The sequence below is a fragment of the Coregonus lavaretus genome (genome assembly GCF_964263955.1).
Source record: "Coregonus lavaretus genome assembly, chromosome: 28".
NCBI classification, from domain to species: Eukaryota; Metazoa; Chordata; class Actinopteri; order Salmoniformes; family Salmonidae; genus Coregonus; species Coregonus lavaretus.
This window is the reverse complement of record NC_140015.1, coordinates 5,920,121-5,944,259: the sequence shown is the minus strand read 5'-3', so window position 1 is coordinate 5,944,259 and position 24,139 is coordinate 5,920,121. Positions and strand designations below refer to the sequence as shown.

General features: G+C 44.2%; 2 protein-coding genes across 2 annotated transcripts; one reads left to right on the top strand and one right to left on the bottom strand.

The window, feature by feature from the left end:
* Positions 1–337: 337 nt before the first annotated feature.
* LOC311103565 (interferon a3) lies at positions 338–6,071 on the bottom strand. The gene is made up of 5 exons (XM_084145153.1): positions 5,830–6,071; positions 5,459–5,533; positions 5,179–5,328; positions 1,012–1,089; positions 338–667 (listed from the first exon to the last, which is right to left on the bottom strand). The coding sequence occupies exons 1-5, from the start codon at positions 5,962–5,964 to the stop codon at positions 578–580; spliced, it is 528 nt and encodes a 175-aa protein (XP_084001279.1). The 5' UTR covers positions 5,965–6,071; the 3' UTR covers positions 338–577.
* A 13,065-nt stretch (positions 6,072–19,136) lies between these two features.
* On the top strand, positions 19,137–24,072 carry LOC311103587 (interferon a3-like; the record flags this gene model as incomplete). Its single annotated transcript, XM_084145180.1, has 5 exons — positions 19,137–19,271; positions 19,568–19,642; positions 19,773–19,922; positions 23,380–23,457; positions 23,804–24,072. The coding sequence occupies 5 exons, from the start codon at positions 19,137–19,139 to the stop codon at positions 23,891–23,893; spliced, it is 528 nt and encodes a 175-aa protein (XP_084001306.1). The 3' UTR covers positions 23,894–24,072.
* Positions 24,073–24,139: the final 67 nt, after the last annotated feature.

The following is a 24,139-nucleotide window of genomic DNA, read 5'->3' as shown; positions in this document are numbered from 1 at the left end:
GCAGGATATTCCATCTGTCAATCATTCTAAGATAAACACCAGTGAGCTCCCTAGACATCCTGGTATCCTTGGCATTCAGACTTTGTGACACCAAGAGTGACCTATCTACTGGATTTAACCTCGTCCCTAAAACCATGTGAAAACACGTCATATCACACATAAAAAAATATATTACACAAAGAAACAATACTACAAGAATACATAAACTCAAAGTAAAAATTATCATGTGACTCATCAGCAACAAATTGAATGTGCATCCCCTCTGATGGTTAGATAAGACTGCTCAATATTATAAATCCACTCTCATTGGTTTTAGACAAGAAGGAAATTTGGACAATTTATACAAAATACGTTTTTATTCACATTTTAAATATTATTTTTTTCAAGTAGACAGGCAATACAGTTCAGTTCAACACAGGTACAAAAGGGAAATACAAAATATAAATAATAATTTATACAAATAAAAAACAATAATTTATGGATTTAAATATAATAAATAGACTAACAGGGTCCCACATGATTGTATTCATGCTTTATAAACTGGTAAGGGCGTAGCTTCTGAGATGAGTCTGGATGATCAGTACATCTGTGCTGCAAGGATATCCAATCTTTGCAGATGACGTTTCGTCTCTTTCCTGATGAGCTCCCACGCCTGTGCACTGTAGTTCTGAAAAACACAGAAAAATGTAAATATTAGTGGGGTGAACTTTCTTGGCAATATAATGACCATATTGTCTTGAACAACAAAGAAAGGATTGGTCTCGTATGTATTAAGCTTCTCAGAGTAGGAGTGCTGATTTAGGATCAGTTTTGCCTTTTAGATTATTATAAATAGGAGGACAGAGGAGACCTGAGAGAAGACCTGATACTAGATCAGCACTTCTTCTCTGAGACTCTTGATACATATGGCCCCATTTCTTTTTTAGGAACCCTGCTCCTGTTTATCCTAGCCTAGTTTATATTCATTTGATTACAGGTATCAAATACGTTTCCATAAGAAACCAAACTCACCATTTTTCTCAGAACCTTCCTATTTAACTTCTTGAAGTACCGTTTCAGTCTCCTCTCAGGTTTCATGGCAGGTGATACCTGTTGGACAAAATTAAACAAAACATTAGCGTCATACAGATGTAGGATCTTAATTCGACCTCTTTTTTAAATGAGAATTTTCCTGCACGGCAGGAAATGGAAACTTACAGCGTATTCAAGGTTTAAAAAGGATTCTAAAGTTTGTAATTTCCACTTTAAGATATCAAACTTGAATGTCCATTAATTATAATCCGCAATAATCTACATTTCTCTTTGCTGCAGTATTATTTTCGTGATGTTGCAAACTGGCTCAAAATCTATAATAACCCATATACAGTACATTCGGAAATATTCAGACCCCTTTCCTTTTTCTACATTTTGTTACGTTACAGCCTTATTCTAAAATGTATCGAAGAAAACAAATTCCTCATCGATCTACAGACAATAACCCATAATGACAATGCAAAAACAGAAATACCTTATTTACATAAGTATTCAGACCCTTTGCTATGAGACTCATAATTGAGCTGAGGTGAATCCTGTTTCCATTGATCATCATTGAGATATTTCTACAGGTGAAGTCCACCTGAGGTAAAATCAAATGATTGGACATGATTTTGAAAGGCACACACCTGTCTATATAAGGTACCACAGTTGACAGTGCATGTCAGAGCAAAAACCAAGCCCTGAGGTCAAAGGAATTGTCCGTAGAGCTCTGAGACAAGATTGTGTCGAGGCACAGATCTGGGGAAGGGTACCAAAAAATGTCTGCAGCATTGAAGGTCCCCAAGAAAACAATGGCCTCCATCATTATTAAATGGAAGAACTTTGGAACCACCAGGACTCTCCTAGAGCTGGCCGCCCTGCCAAACTGAGCAATCAGGGGAGAAGGGCCTTGGGCAAGGAGGTGGCCAAGAACCCGATGGTCACTCTGATAGAGCTCCAGATTTCCTCTGTGGAGATGGGAGAACCTTCCAGAAGGACAACCATCTCTGCAGTACTCCACCAATCAGGCCTTTATGGTAGAGTGGCCAGACGGAAGCCATTACTCAGTAAAAGGCACATGACAGCCCGCTTGGAGTTTGCCAAAAGGCACCTAAAGGACTCTCAGACCATGAGAAACTAGATTCTCTGGTCTGATGAAACCAATATTTAACTCTTTGGCCTGAATGCCAAGGGTCACATCTGGAGGAAACCTGGCACCATCCCTACGGTGAAGTATGGTGGTGGAAGCATCATGCTGTGGGGATGTTTTTCAGTGGCAGAGCGATCCTTGGTGAAAACCTGCTCCAGATCTCTCAGGACCTCAGACTGGGGCGAGGTTCACCTTCCAACAGGACAACCACCCTAAACACACAGCCAAGACAATGCAGGAGTGGCTTTGGGAAAAGTCTCTGAATGTTCTTGATTGGCCCAGCCTGTCACGGTTTCGGCCGAGGCTGCCTCTCTTCCTTGTTCGGGCAGGCTTCGGCGTTCGTTGTCTCCGGAATACTAGCTGCCACCGTTGTATGTTTCATGTTCGTTTGCTTTTGTCTGTTTGTTGTGACACCTGTTCTCGTTTAGCGTAATTAGTGTCCTATAAGTTTCTCGTTGTTTTTGTCTAGTGTTGTGTGTGATTGATTTATGTCTGTCGTGTGTTGTGCTTGTATATTGCTTATTCGCTCGGTTGAGCTTTACTCCACTGTGTTGGAGCGTTTACGCACATGTTTAGTGCGCCTTTAGTTTTGTCGCCTTCGTGCGTAGTTTCGCCTTCGGGCAAGTTTGTTCGATTGTTCCTTGTTGGAAATTGCACTAAAGTCTTTTGGACTATACTTCGGTGTCCTGCGCTTGATTCCACCACTACACCCACCTACAGCATTCCTGACACAGCCAGAGCCCAGACTTGAGCGAGACTCTATCGAACATCTCTGGAGAGACCTGAAAATAGTCCCCCTTGGCGTTTTTCCTATTTTGTTGCATTACAACCTGTAATTTAAATTGATTTTTATTTGGATTTCATGTAATGGACATACACAAAATAGTCTAAATTGGTGAAGTGAAATGAAAATAAATTACTTGTTTCAAAATAATTCTACAAAATAAATCACAGAAAAGTGGTGCATGCATATGTATTCACCCCTTTGCTATGAAGCCCCTAAATAAGATATTGTGCAACCAATTACCTTCAGAAGTCACACAACTAGTTAAATAAAGTCCACATGTAGGCAATCTAAGTGTCACATGATCTCAGTATATATACACCTGTTCTGAAAGGCCCCAGAGTCTGAAACACCACTAAGCAAGGGGCACCACCAAGCAAGCGGCATCATGAAGACCAAGGAGCTCTCCAAACAGGTCAGGGATAAAGTTGTGGAGAAGTACAGATCAGGGTTGGTTATAAAAAAAATATTAGAAACTTTGAACATCCCACGGAGCACCATAAAATCCATTGTAAAAAAATGGAAAGAATGTGGCACCACAACAAACCTGCCAAGAGAGGGCCGCCCACCAAAACTCATGGACTAGGCAAGGAGGGCATTAATCAGAGAGGCAACAAAGAGACCAAAGATAACACTGAAGGAGCTGCAAAGCTCCACAGCGGAGATTGGAGTATCTGTCCATAGGACCACTTTAAGCCGTACACTCCATAGAGCCAGGCTTTACGGAAGAGTGGCCAGAAAAAAGCCATTGCTTAAAGAAAAAAATAAGCAAACACGTTTGGTGTTCGCCAAAAGGCATGTGGCAGACTCCCTAAACATATGGAAGAAGGTACTCTGGTCAGATGTGACTAAAATTGAGCTTTTTGGCTATCAAGGAAAACGCTATGTCTGGCGCAAACCCAACACCTCTCATCACCCCGAGAACACCATCCCCATAGTGAAGCATGGTGGTGGCAGCATCATGCTGTGGGGATGTTTTTCATCGGCAAGGACTGGGAAACTGATCAGAATTGAAGGAATGATGGATGGCGCTAAAGACAGGGAAAGTCTTGAGGGAAACCTGTTTCAGTCTTCCATAGATTTGAGACTGGAACAGAGGTTCACCTTCCAGCAGGACAATGACCCTAAGCATACTGCTAAAGCAACACTCGAGTGGTTTAAGGGGAAACATTTAAATGTCTTGGAATGGCCTAGTCAAAGCCCAGACCTCAATCCAATTGAGAATCTGGGGCATGACTTAAAGATTGCTGTACACCAGCGGAACCCATCCAACTTGAAGGAGCTGGAGCAGTTTTGCCTTGAAGAATGGGCAAAATCCCAGTGGCTAGATGTGCCAAGCTTATAGAGACATACCCCAAGAGACTTGCAGCTGTAATTGCTGTAAAAGGTGGCTCTACAAAGTATTGACTTTGGGGGGTTGAATAGATAGGCACGCTCAAGTTTTCTATTTTTATGTCTTATTTCTTGTTTGTTTCACAATAAAACATATTTTGCATCTTCAAAGTGGTAGGCATGTTGTGTAAATCAAATGATACAACCCCCCCCCAAAATCAATTTTAATTCCAGGTTGTAAGGCAACAAAATAGGAAAAATGCCAAGGAGGGTGAATACTTTCGCAAGCCTCTATAGTTGTGCAGCGATGCTCCCTATCCAACCTGACAGAGCTTGAGAGGATCTGCAGATACAGGTGTGCCAAGCTTGTAGCATCATACCCAAGAAGACTCAAGGCTGTAATCGCTGTCAAAGGTGCTTCAACAAAGTACTGAGTAAAGGGTCTGAATACTTATGTAAATGTGATATTTCCATTTTTTACTGTTAAGACATTTGCAAACATTTCTAAAACACGGTTTTTCCTTTGTCATTATGGGGTATTGTGTGTAGATTGATGAGGGGAAAAACAATTTAATCCATTTTAGAATAAGGCTGTAACGTAACATGTGGAAGAAGTCAAGGGGTTGCACTTCATACGTAGATTTGTTCACTTCTAGAGTTAGTAGGCTACACCTAAAACAGGGCCCTCCAACCCTGTTCCTGGAGAGATACCGTCCTTTAGGTTTTCACTCCAGTCCTAATCTAGCACACCTGATTAATTAGCTGCTTGATAAACTGAATCAGGTTAGTTACAACTGGGGTTGGAGCGAAAACCTACAGGAGGGTAGCTCTCCATGAACAGGGTTGGAGAGCCCTGACCTCAACAGTGATTATACTTTAAAATAGACTCGTTACTTACACAGGAATTAAGGTTCTCAAATTGGCGTTCAAGAATGTTGAGGAAATCATCCAGGTTTTTCTTGTCCCAGGTGACAGCATTCATATTCCCATCAAACAGTTTTGTGATTTCATAGATGGTGTCTTTCAGGAACCTGACTTTGTCCTCAAACTACACAGGATGATATAAAACAAATATTAGAAACAGTATAGGCTTCCGTTATGGCATCAATATAACATTGGGTCAAGACCGCTATACCAAAGCATATCAGAACATGATGAGTCAAAATTCAAGTCTTGACCTCAGCATCATCTATGTGTCTGTAAAGTGATGTTGGGAAAAAGACAGGGGCATTCTGCTTTGTGATATCTCCTCCCTGGAAAACAATCAATATAGTATGTTAAAACACGTGTCAAATACTTCAAAAACAATCAAGACTGTCATAAAGTATAGCTTATACTGCAAGTACAGTAGGTCTAATGTAGATTGCCTCTCTTGATATCTCTGTCACTATAGCCTTAGCGCCCTTTTACTATGGCTATTCAAATATAGGCTAACAGTTTTCTGACAAAGAGGCTAAACATGAAACATTTTACTATTTTACTTGGTTGGTTGTTTTGCTATCCTTAATACATGCATTCAGTCTGCTCTTACAGCGTGCTGATAACTCACCATCTGGTCCAGCAGGGAAAGGTATTCTGCGCTCAAGTGTCCGTAGTGGTGTCGGATCCAGTCACAGCAATGACACACGCTCTGCATACTGCAAATAATAAGAAAAATACACGTCCAACTCTGCATTGTATACATTGTAAATAGCAGTTTGTTTCGCTCTTAGTTTTCCACATGAGTTTGAACATCTTGCCTGTGTTAAGTAGTTTTATGTGGAGTTGGGAAAGGGAAAACTGTATGGAGAATTTCCCCCGATCAACCTACCGGAGGCGGGGACATTCACTTTCCAGACTAGCACATGCAGCCGTAGGAATTCCATGCCTGCTCCGTCTTCTGGACGACCAAATCCCGATACATCTATACACATTCTCCTTGAAATCAGCGTTGAATGATAGTTGAACCACACGATAACATTATTAAATGTAGATATCGGCTAGGCTATTAGCGAGAATAGGCTATTCACGAGCTATGCTTTCAACTGCTAATAACTTCGCGTGAAAATATTTTAAAAAGTCTGATAACAAATTCGTCGAAGTCGAAATAAAAAACCCACTTCTTAAGAAATGTAGCCATATAAGACATTAATTTAGTAGGTTTCGTTCAAAGTTAGTCCGAAATATTGTTCTGCAGCTCCGGCAAGTCCTCTGCTGTTGCGCTACAAATGAAAAGTGAATGGGAGACGTCAGCTTCACTACCCCAATCTCTCAACTATCATTTTCACAATGACGTAAACAACTTTCTCCCTACTGTTGTCTGCTGGTGATGCAATGTTGACAAGCAACGACAACATGATTTGTTAGAACTTTCTATTTGTCGTTTTCTTTAAAATTGGAAAATGAAAAATAATACGTGACTATAGTTCCTTGGTATAGGCTACAATATCAGGGATATTTTCCCTATAATGAATAGTTTTGACAGGGGTATAACCTACTGTTGTGTGTGTGTGTGTGTGTGTGTGTGTGTGTGTGTGTCATAGTGTTGTGCACGTTTTTGAATGACTATGCAAGGTCAAATCTTGGCATTGATTTATTTCCCCCTTTTTCTATATAATATTGGGATTCATTTAGAATGTACAAAGCCTATGAAACTGTAAAGATCATATACTGTAAGGAAGTGGTCACCAAAACTGTCTGCATGTTCCTGGAGACCAGCAGGAGGAGGTAAAGGCTTTTGTTCCAACCCAGCACAAACACAGCTGTTTCACGAGGGTCTTGATAAGATGTCATAAGTGGTTTCATCTTGAAATGTCATGTTATAGGCTAAATTATGAGATGTAGCCTAATTATTCTGCTGGGCGTCTCAGAGTAGGAGTGCTGATCTAGGATCAGGACCACCTCTGTCCATTCATTATAATCTAAAAGGCTAAACTAATCCTAGGTCAGCACTCCTACTCTCTGAGACGCTTTATGAATATGGGACTTGGTGTTATTAGATATAGCCTTAATAGGCCTTATGTATAAAATAAATGTAATCTATTGGGGACCAGCCATGAGGATGAATCATAAGGATGAGGATGAATCGTAAGAGAGCTGTGGCTTTCAAGGAGAGGGACACTAATCCGGAGGTTTATAAGAAATCCCGCTATGCCCTCAGGCGAACCATCAAACAGGCAAAGCGTCAATACAAGATTGAATCCTACTACACCGGCTCTGACGCTCGTTGCATGTGGCAGGGCTTGCAAACTATTACGGACTACAAAGGGTAACCCAACTCCAAGTTGCCCAGCAGACCATCATAGTCCCTGTGCCCAAGAACACTAAGGTAACCTGCCTAAATGAATACCGACCCGTAGCACTCACGTCTGTAGCCATGAACTTGGAAAGAAAGAAAAGAAGAAAATAAATTCCACAAATGGACTTTAAGGAAGGCACACCTGTTAATTGAAATGCGTTCCAGGTGACTACCTAATGAAGCTGGTTGAGAGAATGCCAAGAGTGTGCAAAGCTTTCATCAAAGCAAAGGGTGGCTATTTGAAGAATCTCAGATATAAAATATTATTTGGATTTGTTTAACACTTTTTTGGTTACTACATTATTCCATATGTGTTATATCATAGTTTTGATGTCTTCACTATTATTCTACAATGTAGAAAATAGTACAAATTAAGAAAAACCCTTGAATGAGTAGATGTTCTAAAACTTTTGACTGGTAGTGTATGTGAGAATGCTATTCCTTGACTACAGCTCAGCATTCAACACCATAGTGCCCTCAAAGCTCTTCACTAAGCTAAGGACCCTGGGACTAAACACCTCCCTCTGCAACTGGATCATGGACTTCCTGACGGGCCGCCCCCAGGTGGTAAGGGTAGGTAACAACACATCTGCCAGGCTGATCCTAAACACGGGGGCCCCTCAGGGGTGCGTGCACAGTCCGCTCCTGTACTCCCTGTTCACCCATGACTGCGTGACCAGGCACGACTCCAACACCATCATTAAGTTTGCCGACGACACAACAGTTGTAGGCCTGATCACCGACAATGATGAGACAGCCTATAGGGAGGAGGTCAGAGACCTGGCCGTGTGGTGCCAGGATAACAACCTCTCCCTCAACGTGATCAAGACAAAGGAGATGATTGAGCACGCCCCCATTCTCATCAACGGGGCTGTAGTGGAGTAAGTTGAGAGTTTCAAATTCCTTGGTGTCCACATCACCAACAAACTATCATGGTCCAAACACACCAAGACAGTCGTGAAGAGGACACGACAAAGCCTATTTCCCCTCAGGAGACTGAAAAGATTTGGCATGGGTCCTAAGGTCCTCAAAAAGTTCAACAGCTGCACCATCGAGAGCATCCTGACTGGTTGCATCACTGCCTGGTATGGCAACTGCTCGGCCTCCGACCGCAAGGCACTACAGAGGGTAGTGCGTACGGCCAAGTACATCACTGGGGCCAAGCTTCCTTCCATCCAGGACCTCTATACCAGGCGTGTCAGAGGAAGGCCCTAAACATTTTCAAAGACTCCAGACACTCTAGTCAGAGATTGTTCTCTCTGCTACCGCATGTCAAGCCGTACCTGAGCGCCAAGTCTAGGTCCAAAAGGCTTCTTTACAGCTTCTACCCCCAAGCCATAAGACTCCTGAAAATCTAATCAAATGGCTAACCGGACTATTTGCATTGTCCCCCCCCCCCCACCTCCCCTCTTTTATGCTGCTGCTACTCTCTGTTTATTATCTATGCATAGTCACTTTAACTCTACCTACATGTACACATGACCTTAATTACCTCGACTAACCTGTGCCCCCGCACATTGACTCTGTACCGGTACCCCCCGTATATAGCCTCGCTACTGTTATTTTACGGCTGCTCTATTTTTTACTCATTCATTTTTTACTTAACATTTATTTTTCTTAAAACTGCATTGTTGGTTAAGGGCTTGTAATTTGATTTGATTTGAATATGGCTTTGTTTCTGGCTTCCTTAGTGAATTTACCCACGCACCGCTACTGCTGGTCAGTCAATGTCATAGAAAGGTCCTAATGTTTTGTACACTCAGTGTATTTCCTTGGTATACGATATCAGGGATATTTTCCCTGTTCCCAAGAAAGCGAAGGCAACTGAACTAAATGACTATCGCCCCGTAGCACTCTCCTCTGTCATCATGAAGTGTTTTGAAAGGCTATTTAAGGATCATATCAACTTCACCTTACTCGACACTGTCACGATCGTCAAAAGGAGGAGACCAAAGCGCAGCGTGTTGAGCGAACATCGTAGACTTTATAATAAAGAAACCACGATCAAAACAACAAACCAAATATGACGAAAGTGAAGTTCAATACTGATAAAGACTAACAGCAACAAGGAAACAAAAACCCACAAAACCAAGGTGAAACCACACAGTATAAATATGGCTCCCAATCAGAGATAACGAGCCGACAGCTGACACTCGTTACCTCCGATTGGGAGTCATATGACTAAATCAACATCAAAACCAAACATAGAAATGAAACAACTAGATCCCACATAGAACTACACCCAAACGAAAATGACAACCCTGGCTCACTACTAAGAGTCCCGGAGCCAGAACGTCACAGTACCCCCCCCTAAAGGCGCGGACTGCGACCGCGCCTCACAACCCCACAATAGGGGAGGGCTGGGTGGGTGTTGCTCCCCGGAGGCGGTTCCGGCTCCGGGCTTGACCACCACCCCACTATAGTTACTACCCGCTTTCTTAACCTCCTCCCAATGACCACCCTCCACTTAAACCCACCTGGATTAAGGGGCAGCACCGGACTAAGAGGCAGCACCAGGCTGAGGGACAGCACCGGACTAAGGGGCAGCACTGGACTAAGGGGCAGCACTGGACTAAGGGGCAGCACCTGACTAAATGGCGGATCCTGGCTGGCTGGCTCTGGCGGATCCTGGCTGGACGGCTCTGGCGGATCCTGGCTGGACGGCTCTGGCGGATCCTGGCTGGACGGCTCATGGCTGGCTGACGGATCTGGCTGCTCATGGCTGGCTGACGGATCTGGCTGCTCATGGCTGGCTGACGGATCTGGCTGCTCATGGCAGGCGGAAGGCTCTGGCTGATCCCGTCTGGCGGAAGGCTCTGGCTGATCCCGTCTGGCGGAAGGCTCTGGCTGATCCGGTCTGACGGAAGGCTCTGGCTGCTCCTGTCTGGCGGAAGGCTCTGGCTGATCCTGTCTGGCGGAAGGCTCTGGCTGATCCTGTCTGGCGGAAGGCTCTGGCTGATCCTGTCTGGCAGAAGGCTCTGGCTGATCCTGTCTGGCAGAAGGCTCTGGCTGATCCTGTCTGGCGGAAGGCTCTGGCTGATCCTGTCTGGCGGAAGGCTCTAGCGGCTCTGGTCTGGCGGACGGCTCTGATGGCTCATGGCAGACGGGCGGCTTTGCAGGCTTTGGGCAGACGGGCAGTTCAGGCCCCGTTGGGCAGACGGCAGACTCTGGCCGTCTGAGGCGCACCGTAGACTTGGTGCGGGTGGCCGGAACAGGCCGGACCGGGCTGGCGACGCGCACCGTAGTCTTGGTGCGGGTGGCAGGAACAGGCCGGGTCGGGCTGGCGACGCGCACCGTAGTCTTGGTGCGGGTGGCAGGAACAGGCCGGACCGGGCTGGCGACGCGCACCGTAGACTTGGTGCGGGTGGCAGGAACAGGCCGGGTCGGGCTGGCGACGCGCACCGTAGTCTTGGTGCGGGTGGCCGGAACAGGCCGGACCGGGCTGGCGACGCGCACCGTAGTCTTGGTGCGGGTGGCAGGAACAGGCCGGGTCGGGCTGGCGACGCGCACCGTAGTCTTGGTGCGGGTGGCAGGAACAGGCCGGGCTGGGCTGGCGACGCGCACCGTATCTCTGGTGCGAGAGGCCGGAACAGGCCGGGCCGGGCTGGCGAAGCGCACCGTATCCCTGGTGCGTGGAGTAGGAACAGGCCGGGCTGGGCTGGCGACGCGCACCGTATCCCTGGTGCGAGTGGCCGGAACAGGCCGGGCCGGGCTGGCGAAGCGCACCGTATCCCTGGTGCGTGGAGTAGGAACAGGCCGGGCTGAGCTGGCGACGCGCACCGTATCCCTGGTGCGAGTGGCCGGAACAGGCCGGGCCGGGCTGGCGAAGCGCACCCTATCCCTGGTGCGTGGAGCAGGAACAGGCCGGGCTGGGTTGGCGACGCGCACCGCATCCCTGGTGCGAGTGGCCGGAACAGGCCGGGCCGGGCTGGCGTAGCACACCGTGGACCTGGTGCTTGGAGTAGGAACAGGCCGGTCCGTACCGGGAACACACACCACTGGCCTCAACCGAGGATCAGGAACGGGCCGGACCGGACTGGCAACACACATCAGTCTTTCACGCCGTGCCACACACACTTCCCTCCCTCTACTCGCCAATGGCTCCCGTACTCCGTTAGCCTTCTCTCCTTTTCTCCCTGTGGCAGCCTCCTGCTGCCCAGCCGCCCAAGCCATGTGCCCCCCCCAAAAAAATTTTTGGGGTTGCCTCCCGTCCTTCCGACGATGGCCCTGCCGATGCCGTTGCTCCTCTCGCCGTCGCCTCTCCACCGTCTCGTTCCATGGTCGGCGATCCATACCATCCAGGATCTCCTCCCAAGTCCAGGACCCTTTACCGTCCAACAGTTCCTCCCATGTCCAGACCCTTTGCTCCTGGACGCGCTGCTTGGTCCTTTTATGGTGGGTTTTTCTGTCACGATCGTCAAAAGGAGGAGACCAAAGCGCAGCGTGTTGAGCGAACATCGTAGACTTTATAATAAAGTAACCACGATCAAAACAACAAACCAAATATGACGAAAGTGAAGTTCAATACTGATAATGACTAACAGCAACAAGGAAACAAAAACCCACAAAACCAAGGTGAAACCACACAGTATAAATATGGCTCCCAATCAGAGATAACGAGCCGACAGCTGACACTCGTTACCTCCGATTGGGAGTCATATGACTAAATCAACATCAAAACCAAACATAGAAATGAAACAACTAGATCCCACATAGAACTACACCCAAACGAAAATGACAACCCTGGCTCACTACTAAGAGTCCCGGAGCCAGAACGTCACAGACACCCTAGATCAGGGGTGTCAAACTCATTTTAGCTCAGGGGCCACATGGAGGAAAATCTATTCCCAAGTGGGCCGGACCGGAAAAATCATGGTATATATAACTTAAAAACAACAACTTCAGATTGTTTTCTTTGTTTTAATACGATCAACATACAACATAAAGCTGGAGCCTGAGGACAGTGTGTCCAAAATAGTACAAGCACAACATCACTATTAATCATAAAACACGTCAAGTTTATTTGAAAATTCTAAAGAAAAAGAACACATAAACACACAATGCCTCAGTGATTAACAGAACTGTTTCACAGATCACAGAACTATATCAGGGTGTCATTTCTCAGGCAGAAATGTAGATAAAAATAATGAAATCCTGTTCCCCAGACAAGTGCAAGAACCACAGAGTCAAGAATAGGTTAAATATACAAATAAAATAAAAACAATTAAAAACAATAGCACATCAACATAAAAACATATAAACATAAAGCTGGAGCCTGAGGACAGTGTCCAAAAGCACAACATCACTATTAATCATAAAACACCTCAAGTTATTTGAAAGTTCTGAGGACAAAGAACACACAAACACACAATGCCTCAGTGATTCACAGAAGTATATCACAGATCACAGAACTATATCAGGGTGTCATTTCTCAGGCAGAAATGTAGATAAAAATAATGAAATCCTGTTCCCCAAACAAGTGCAAGAACCACAGAGTCAAGAATAGGTTAAATATACAAATAAAATAAAATCAATTAAAAACAATAGCACATCAACATAAAAACATATAAACATAAATCTGAAAGCGTTGCTCAAACTCCCGTAACAGTCCCGTTATTTTATCTTTGAACCGCTTCATGTCTGCCACATGTTGGGTCGCGCACACATTTTTCAGACAGGGGAAGTGAGCTGCATCACCACCGGCAAGTTGCGTCTCCCACAATGACAGCTTCAACTTGAAAGAACGTATGCTGTCATAATACTGCGTGACAACTTTGTTGCGCCCTTGCAGCTGTTTGTTCAAGTTATTCAGGTGCTCTGTAACATCCACCATAAATGCAAGGTCCTGCATCCATTCTGCGGAATGAAATTCTAACACTGGTTTGCCCTTTTCTTCCATGAACTGTTCAATTTCTTCTCGTAAATCAAAGAAACGCCTCAGCACAGCACCTCGGCTTAACCATCTTACCTCAGTGTGGTATGGCAGGCCATAGATGTGGTCTTTCTCTCTGAGAAGGCTGTCAAACTGACGGTGATTCAGGCTTCTGGATCGGATGAAATTAACAGTTTGGATGACCACCTTCATGACGTTATCCATCTTTAATGACTTGCAACACAAATCCTCCTGGTGCAAAATACAGTGAAAAGTCAAAAAATCACGTCCTCCATTTGCAGATTGCACTTTCTCTCTGAACTTTGTCACAACGCCTGCTTTTTTCCCGATCATTGAGGGCGCACCATCTGTAGCCAGGCTGACAGCGCGGGACCAGTCCACTCCGACCCTGTCCAGCGCGCCGACGAGTGCGGTAAAAATATCAGCTGCTGTCGTTGTATCTGTCATCGGCACCAACTCCACGAACTCCTCGGTGACGGTCAATGTGTCATCAACTCCGCGGATGAAAATGGCCAGTTGTGCAACATCTGTAATGTCCGTGCTTTCATCAATTGCAACCGAAAACGCAATAAATGACTTTACTTTTTGCTTCAACTGGCTGTCCAAATCCACTGAAAGATTGGAAATCCTGTCTGCAACTGTATTTCTTGTCAGGCTGATATTTGCAAAAGCCTGCCGCTTTTCAGGGCACACAATCTCCGCTGCCTTCATCATGCATGTTTTTACAAATTCACCCTCACTAAATGGTTTTGAAGCCACTGCGATTTCATTAGCAATGAGGTAGCTAGCTTTCACTGCAGCGTCACTGATGTCTCGGCTGTGAGTAAACACAGACTGCTGTTTCTTCAGACCCGCCAACAGTTCATTCACCTTCTCTCTTCTCCGCTGTCCTTCTCCGCTGTCCCATCCAGTGGACGCAATTGGAACAGCAGTTTATTTTATTGAAAAATTGCAGCGCATTTTTATACTTTACAAATATATATATATATATATATATATATTTTTTTTTTATCATCTCGCGGGCCGGATTAAACCCGTTTGCGGATCTGTTCCACATGGCAGCGATGCACTTTACCGTCAGGCATCCGAGTCCTGTAAAGCAGACAGGTCAAGTGGCTTCTTCCACGACTGCAGGAACCCACTCAGGGACTCCAGAGTAGCTCCTCATGTAAACAGACTTTTCGGGTACAAAGTGCCTTAAATGACCATGGCCCCAGTCTGCATTATCCTCCAATCGCCTGTTCATTAAGTCGAAGACGATGGGGGGAGGGGGGGGGTTTATAAGCTGACATATGGAATTGTTTTAAGATGGTCATGCCATGGATAATTTAGCCATTGGATTTTTTATTTTAGAAATGATTTAATTAAATATTGAATTTGGCCAAATCCCATAGAAACGAATTGAATAACATATTCATAAAAGGCAACAACAAAAAAAACAGTCAAAAAATAAATCATAAAGAATAAGGTTTTAAAGTGTCTGTCCTATATACGAGATAGAAGAAATCTCAGGAAATATAATCTTTCTTTGATATATATACATATTGAACCCCTTTATTTGGGTAGGCACAAAACTACCTCCATAATTCCATTCATTTTTTAAACCAGTACTGGTTACTTTCAGACGATTCCTGTGACACTTGTGGGGGTTATAGAGCAAAACGAGAATCTCCCCTTTCCACAGTAGGGTCACATTAGTTTGATACCCAAACAGTTCGGACGCTACAAACAGGAGTTGGCACATCGATGGTACCGACTTCGTGAGACCAATTTGGTCTGACAAACAACGCTCTAGCTCTGTCACCTTTCACCGCAGATGCAGAAGTGCAACACGGAAGTGCGACATAAACGGATGCCGTAGATATCTCTAGCTTAAACTGACGGGTAAAAAATTATGTTACTTAATAACTTCTTCACCACACTGCCTGTATGGATGGAATATTTCAGATTGTCAGAGATGTGTGCGCCGAGGAACTTGAAGCTTTTCACCTTCTCCACTGAGGTCCCGTCGATGTGGATGGGGGCATGCTCCCTCTGCTGTCTACTAAATTCCACGGTCAGCTCCTTCGTTTTGTTGACGTTGAGGGTGACATTATTTTACTGGCACCACTCCGCCAGGGCCCTCACCTCCTCTCCTCCCTGTAGGCTGTCTCGTCGTTGTTGGTTATCAGGCCTATCACTGTTGTGTCGTGTGCAAACTTGATGATTGAGTCAGACCCAGGGCCCCGAGCTTAGTGATGAGCTTGGAGAGCACTATGGTATTGAAGGCTGAGCTGTAGTCAATGAATAGCATTCTTACATAGGTATTCCTCTTGTCCAGATGGGATAGGGCAGTGTGCAGTGGGATGGCGATTGGATCATCCATGGATCTATTGGGGCGGTATACAAATTGTAGTGGGTCTAGGGTGTCGAATAAGGTGAAGTTGATATGATCCTTACATAGCCTTTCAAAACACTTCATGATGACAGAGGAGAGTGCTACGGGGCGATAGTCATTTAGTTCAGTTGCCTTCGCTCTCTTGGGAACAGGGAAACAATGCAAATTGTCCGGTTAGCCATTTGATTAGATTTTCAGGAGTCTTATGGCTTGGGGGTAGAAGCTGTAAAGAAGCCTTTTGGACCTAGACTTGGCGCTCAGGTACGGCTTGACATGCAGAGAGAACAATCTCTGACTAGAGTGGCTGGAGTCTTTGAAAATGTTTAGGGCCTTCCTCTGACACGCCTGGTATAGAGGTCTTGGATGGAAGGAAGCTTGGCCCCAGTGATGTACTTGGCCGTACGCACTACCCTCTGTAGTGCCTTGCGGTCCGAGGCCGAGCAGTTGCCATACCAGGCAGTGATGCAACCAATCAGGATGCTCTCGATGGTGCAGCTGTTGAACTTTTTGAGGACCTTAGGACCCATGCCAAATCTTTTCAGTCTCCTGAGGGGAAATAGGCTTTGTCGTGTCCTCTTCACGACTGTCTTGGTGTGTTTGGACCATGAACGTTTGTTGGTGATGTGGACACCAAGGAATTTGAAACTCTCAACTTGCTCCACTACAGCCCCGTTGATGAGAATGGGGGCGTGCTCAATCATCTCCTTTGTCTTGATCACGTTGAGGGAGAGGTTGTTATCCTGGCACCACACGGCCAGGTCTCTGACCTCCTCCCTATAGGCTGTCTCATCATTGTCGGTGATCAGGCCTACAACTGTTGTGTCGTCGGCAAACTTAATTATGGTGTTGGAGTCGTGCCTGGTCACGCAGTCATGGGTGAACAGGGAGTACAGGAGCAGACTGTGCACGCACCCCTGAGGGGCCCCCGTGTTTAGGATCAGCCTGGCAGATGTGTTGTTACCTACCCTTACCACCTGGGGGCGGCCCGTCAGGAAGTCCATGATCCAGTTGCAGAGGGAGGTGTTTAGTCCCAGGGACCTTAGCTTAGTGAAGAGCTTTGAGGGCACTATGGTGTTGAATGCTGAGCTGTAGTCAAGGAATAGCATTCTCACGTACACTACCAGTCAAAAGATTTAGAACACCTACTCATTCAAGGGTTTTTCTTAATTTGTACTATTTTCTACATTGTAGAATAATAGTGAAGACATCAAAACTATGATAACACATATGGAATAATGTAGTAACCAAAGAAGTGTTTAACAAATCCAAATAATATTTTATATCTGAGATTCTTCAAATAGCCACCCTTTGCTTTGATGAAAGCTTTGCACACTCTTGGCATTCTCTCAACCAGCTTCATTAGGTAGTCACCTGGAACGCATTTCAATTAACAGGTGTGCCTTCCTTAAAGTCCATTTGTGGAATTTAGTTTCTTATTTTCTTTCTTTCCAAGTTCATGGCTACAGACGTGAGTGCTACGGGTCGGTAGTCATTTAGACAGGTTACTTTAGTGTTCTTGAGCACAGGTACTATGGTGGTTTGCTTGAAACATGTTGGTAATACAGACTCAGTCAGGGACAGGTTGAAAATGTCAGTGAAGACACTTGCCAGTTGGTCAGCGCATGCTCAGAGTACACGTCCTGGTAAACCGTTTGGCCCTGCGGCATTGTGAATGTTGACCTGTTTAAAGGTATTACTCACATCGGCTACGGAGAGAGTGATCACGCAGTCATCCGGAACAGCTGATGCTCTCATGCATGCTTCAGTGTTGCTTGCCTTGAAGCGAGCATAAAAGGCATTTAGCCCCTAGGTAATCCGAACGGTAGGCTCGCGTCACTGGGCAACTCGGAGTTGGGTTACCCTTTGTAGTCCGTAATAGTTTGCAAGCCCTGCCACATACAACGAGCGTCAGAGCCGGTGTAGTAGGATTCAATCTTGTATTGACGCTTTGCCTGTTTGATGGTTCGCCTGAGGGCATAGCGGGATTTCTTATAAACCTCCGGATTAGTGTCCCTCTCCTTGAAAGCCACAGCTCTCTTACGATTCATCCTCATCCTTATGATTCATCCTCATGGCTGGTCCCCAATAGATTACATGTATTTTATACATAAGGCCTATTAAGGCTATATCTAATAACACCAAGGCCCATATTCATAAAGCGTCTCAGAGAGTAGGAGTGCTGACCTAGGATTAGTTTAGCCTTTTAGATTATAATGAATGGACAGAGGTGGTCCTGATCCTAGATCAGCACTCCTACTCTGAGACGCCCAGCAGAATAATTAGGCTACATCTCATAATTTAGCCTATAACATGACATTTCAAGATGAAACCACCTATGACATCTTATCAAGACCCTCGTGAAACAGCTGTGTTTGTGCTGGGTTGGAACAAAAGCCTTTACCTCCTCCTGCTGGTCTCCAGGAACATGCAGACAGTTTTGGTGACCACTTCCTTACAGTATATGATCTTTACAGTTTCATAGTCTTTGTACATTCTAAATGAATCCCAATATTATATAGAAAAAGGGGGAAATAAATCAATGCCAAGATTTGACCTGGCATAGTCATTCAAAAACGTGCACAACACTATGACACACACACACATTCACACACACACACACACACACACACACACAGTCACACACACACACACACACACACACACACACACACACACACACACACAGTAGCGTTAAACAGTAGGGTTAAAGTTGGTTACGTCATTGTGAAAATGATAGTTGAGAGATTGGGGTAGTGAAGCTGACGTCTCCCATTCACTTTTCATTTGTAGCGCAACAGCAGAGGACTTGCCGGAGCTGTGGAACAATATTTCGGACTAACTTTGAACGAAACCCACTAAATTAATGTCTTATATGGCTACATTTCTTAAGAAGTGTGGGTTTTATTTCGACTTCGACGATTTTGTTATCAGACTTTTTTTTAAATATTTTCACGCGAAGTTATTAGCAGTTGAAAACATAGCTCGTGAATAGCCTATTCTCGCTAATAGCCTAGCCGATATCTACATTTAATAATGTTATCGTGTTGTTCAACTATCATTCAACGCTGATTTCAAGGAGAATGTGTATAGATTTATTGGGATTTGGTCGTCCAGAAGACGGAGCAGGCATGGAATTCCTATGGCTGCATGTGCTAGTCTGGAAAGTGAAAGTCCCCTTCTCCGGTAGGTTGATCGGGGGAAATTCTCCATACAGTTTTCCTATTCCCAACTCCACATAAAACTACTTAACACAGGCAAGATGTTCAAACTCATGTGGAAAACTAAGAGCGAAACAAACTGCTATTTACAATGTATAAAATGCAGAGTTGGACGTGTATTTTTCTTCTTATTTGCAGTATGCAGAGCGTGTGTCATTGCTGTGACTGGATCCGACACCACTACGGACACTTGAGCGCAGAATACCTTTCCCTGCTGGACCAGATGGTGAGTTATCAGCACGCTGTAAGAGCAGACTGAATGCATGTATTAAGGACAGCAAAACAACCAACCAAGTAAAATAGTAATACGTTTCATGTTTAGCCTCTTTGTCAGAAAACTGTTAGCCTATATTTGAATAGCCATAGTAAAAGGGCGCTAAGGCTATAGTGACAGAGATATCAAGAGAGGCTATCTACATTAGACCTACTGTACTTGCAGTATAAGCTATACTTTATGTCAGTCTTGATTGTTCTTGAAGTATTTGACACGTGACTTAACATACTATATTGATTGTTTTCCAGGGAGGAGATATCACAAAGCAGAATGCCCCTGTCTTTTTCCCAACATCCCTTTACAGACACATAGATGATGCTGAGGTAAAGACTTGAATTTTGACTCATCATGTTCTGATATGCTTTGGTATAGCAGTCTTGATCCAATGTTATATTGATGCCATAACGGAAGCCTATACTGTTTCTAATATTTGTTATATATCATCCTGTGTAGTTTGAGGACAAAGTCAGGTTCCTGAACGAGACCATCTATGAAATCACACAACTGTTTGATGGGAATGTGAATGCTGTCACCTGGGAAAAGAAAAACCTGGATGATTTCCTCAACATTCTTGAAAGCCAATTTGAGAACCTTAATTCCTGTGTAAGTAACAAGTCTATTTTAAAGTATAATCACTGTTTAGGTCAGGGCTCTCCAACCCTGTTCATGGAGAGCTACCCTCCTGTAGGTTTCCACATGTTACGTTACAGCCTTATTCTAAAATGGATTAAATTGTTTTTTCCCCTCATCAATCTACACACAATACCCCATAATGACAAAGGAAAAACCGTGTTTTAGAAATGTTTGCAAATGTCTTAACAGTAAAAAATGGAAATATCACATTTACATAAGTATTCAGACCCTTTACTCAGTACTTTGTTGAAGCACCTTTGACAGCGATTACAGCCTTGAGTCTTCTTGGGTATGATGCTACAAGCTTGGCACACCTGTATCTGCAGATCCTCTCAAGCTCTGTCAGGTTGGATAGGGAGCATCGCTGCACAACTATAGTGGCTTGCGAAAGTATTCACCCTCCTTGGCATTTTTCCTATTTTGTTGCCTTACAACCTGGAATTAAATTGATTTTTTTGGGGGGGGGTTGTATCATTTGATTTACACAACATGCCTACCAATTTGAAGATGCAAAATATTGTTTCTTGTGAAACAAACAAGAAATAAGACATAAAAATAGAAAACTTGAGCGTGCCTATCTATTCAACCCCCCAAAGTCAATACTTTGTAGAGCCACCTTTTACAGCAATTACAGCTGCAAGTCTCTTGGGGTATGTCTCTATAAGCTTGGCACATCTAGCCACTGGGATTTTGCCCATTCTTCAAGGCAAAACTGCTCCAGCTCCTTCAAGTTGGATGGGTTCCGCTGGTGTACAGCAATCTTTAAGTGATGCCCCAGATTCTCAATTTGATTGAGGTCTGGGCTTTGACTAGGCCATTCCAAGACATTTAAATGTTTCCCCTTAAACCACTCGAGTGTTGCTTTAGCAGTATGCTTAGGGTCATTGTCCTGCTGGAAGGTGAACCTCCGTTCCAGTCTCAAATCTATGGAAGACTGAAACAGGTTTCCCTCAAGACTTTCCCTGTATTTAGCGCCATCCATCATTCCTTCAATTCTGATCAGTTTCCCAGTCCCTGCCGATGAAAAACATCCCCACAGCATGATGGTGCCACCACCATGCTTCACTGTGGGGATGGTGTTCTCGGGATGGTGTTCTCGGGGTGATGAGAGGTGTTGGGTTTGCGCCAGACATAGTGTTTTCCTTGATAGCCAAAAAGCTCAATTTTAGTCACATCTGACCAGAGTACCTTCTTCCATATGTTTAGGGAGTCTGCCACATGCCTTTTGGCGAACACCAAACGTGTTTGCTTATTTTTTTCTTTAAGCAATGGCTTTTTTTCTGGCCACTCTTCCGTAAAGCCCGGCTCTATGGAGTGTACAGCTTAACGTGGTCCTATGGACAGATACTCCAATCTCCGCTGTGGAGCTTTGCAGCTCCTTCAGGGTTATCTTTGGTCTCTTTGTTGCCTCTCTGATTAATGCCCTCCTTGCCTGGTCCATGAGTTTTGGTGGGCGGCCCTCTCTTGGCAGGTTTTTTGTGGTGCCACATTCTTTCCATTTTTTTACAATGGATTTTATGGTGCTCCGTGGGATGTTCAAAGTTTCTAATAATTTTTTTTAGAACCAACCCTGATCTGTACTTCTCCACAACTTTGTCCCTGACCTGTTTGGAGAGCTCCTTGGTCTTCATGGTGCCGCTTGCTTGGTGGTGCCCCTTGCTTAGTCGTGTTTCAGACTCTGGGGCCTTTCAGAACAGGTGTATATATACTGAGATCATGTGACACTTAGATTGCCCACATGTGGACTTTATTTAACTAGTTGTGTGACTTCTGAAGGTAATTGGTTGCACAATATCTTATTTAGGGGCTCCATAGCAAAGGGGGTGAATAAATACGCATGCACCACTTTTCCGTGATTCATTTTGTAGAATTCTTTTGAAACAAGTTATTTTTTTCATTTCACTTCACCAATTTAGACTATTTTGTGTATGTCCATTACATGAAATCCAAATAAAAATCAATTTAAATTACAGGTTGTAATGCAACAAAATAGGAAAAACGCCAATGGGGACTATTTTCAGGTCTCTCCAGAGATGTTCGATCGGGTCTCGCTCAAGTCTGGGCTCTGGCTGGGCCACTCAAGAACATTCAGAGACTTTTCCCGAAGCCACTCCTGCATTGTCTTGGCTGTGTGTTTATGGCCGTTGTCCTGTTGGAAGGTGAACCTTCGCCCCAGTCTGAGGACCTGAGAGCTCTGGAGCAGGTTTTCACCAAGGATCGCTCTGCCGCTGAAAAACATCCCCACAGCATGATGCTTCCACCACCGTACTTCACCGTAGGGATGGTGCCAGGTTTCCTCCAGACGTGACCCTTGGCATTCAGGCCAAAAAGTTAAATATTGGTTTCATCAGACCAGAGAATCTAGTTTCTCATGGTCTGAGAGTCCTTTAGGTGCCTTTTGGCAAACTCCAAGCGGGCTGTCATGTGCCTTTTACTGAGGAATGGCTGCCGTCTGGCCACTCTACCATAAAGGCCTGATTGGTGGAGTACTGCAGAGATGGTTGTCCTTCTGGAAGGTTCTCCCATCTCCACAGAGGAAATCTGGAGCTCTATCAGAGTGACCATCGGGTTCTTGGCCACCTCCTTGCCCAGGGCCCTTCTCCCCTGATTGCTCAGTTTGGCAGGGCGGCCAGCTCTAGGAGAGTCCTGGTGGTTCCAAACTTTTTCCATTTAATAATGATGGAGGCCATTGTTTTCTTGGGGACCTTCAATGCTGCAGACATTTTTTGGTACCCTTCCCCAGATCTCTGCCTCGACACAATCTTGTCTCAGAGCTCTACGGACAATTCCTTTGACCTCAGGGCTTCGTTTTTGCTCTGACATGCACTGTCAACTGTGGTACCTTATATGGACAGGTGTGTGCCTTTCAAAATCATGTCCAATCATTTGATTTTACCTCAGGTGGACTTCACCTGTAGAAATATCTCAACGATGATCAATGGAAACAGGATTCACCTCAGCTCAATTATGAGTCTCATAGCAAAGGGTCTGAATACTTATGTAAATAAGGTATTTCTGGTTTTGCATTGTCATTATGGGTTATTGTCTGTAGATCGATGAGGAATTTGTTTTCTTCGATACATTTTAGAATAAGGCTGTAACGTAACAAATTGTAGAAAAAGGAAAGGGGTCTGAATATTTCAGAATGTACTGTATATGGGTTATTATAGATTTTGAGCCAGTTTGCAACATCACGAAAATAATACTGCAGCAATGAGAAATGTAGATTATTGCGGATTATAATTAATGGACATTCAAGTTTGATATCTTAAAGTGGAAATTACAAACTTTAGAATCCTTTTTAAACCTTGAATACGCTGTAAGTTTCCATTTCCTGCCGTGCAGGAAAATTCTCATTTAAAAAAGAGGTCGAATTAAGATCCTACATCTATATGACGCTAATGTTTTGTTTAATTTTGTCCAACAGGTATCACCTGCCATGAAACCTGAGAGGAGACTGAAACGGTACTTCAAGAAGTTGAATAGGAAGGTTCTGAGAAAAATGGTGAGTTTTGTTTCGTATGGAAATGTATTTGATACCTGTAATCAAATGAATATAAACTAGGCTAGGATAAACAGGAGCAGGGTTCCTAAAAAAAAAAAATGGGGCCATATGTATCAAGAGTCTCAGAGAAGAAGTGCTGATCTAGTATCAGGTCTTCTCTCAGGTCTCCTCTGTCCTCCTATTTATAATAATCTAAAAGGCAAAACCGATCCTAAATCAGCACTCCTACTCTGAGAAGCTTAATACATACGACACCAATCCTTTCTTTGTTGTTCAAGACAAAATGGTCATTATATTGCCAAGAAAGTTCACCCCACTAATATTTACATTTTTCTGTGTTTTTCAGAACTACAGTGCACAGGCGTGGGAGCTCATCAGGAAAGAGACGAAACGTCATCTGCAAAGATTGGATATCCTTGCAGCACAGATGTACTGATCATCCAGACTCATCTCAGAAGCTACGCCCTTACCAGTTTATAAAGCATGAATACAATCATGTGGGACCCTGTTAGTCTATTTATTATATTTAAATCCATAAATTATTGTTTTTTATTTGTATAAATTATTATTTATATTTTGTATTTCCCTTTTGTACCTGTGTTGAACTGAACTGTATTGCCTGTCTACTTGGAAAAAAATATATTGAAAATGTGAATAAAAACGTATTTTGTATAAATTGTCC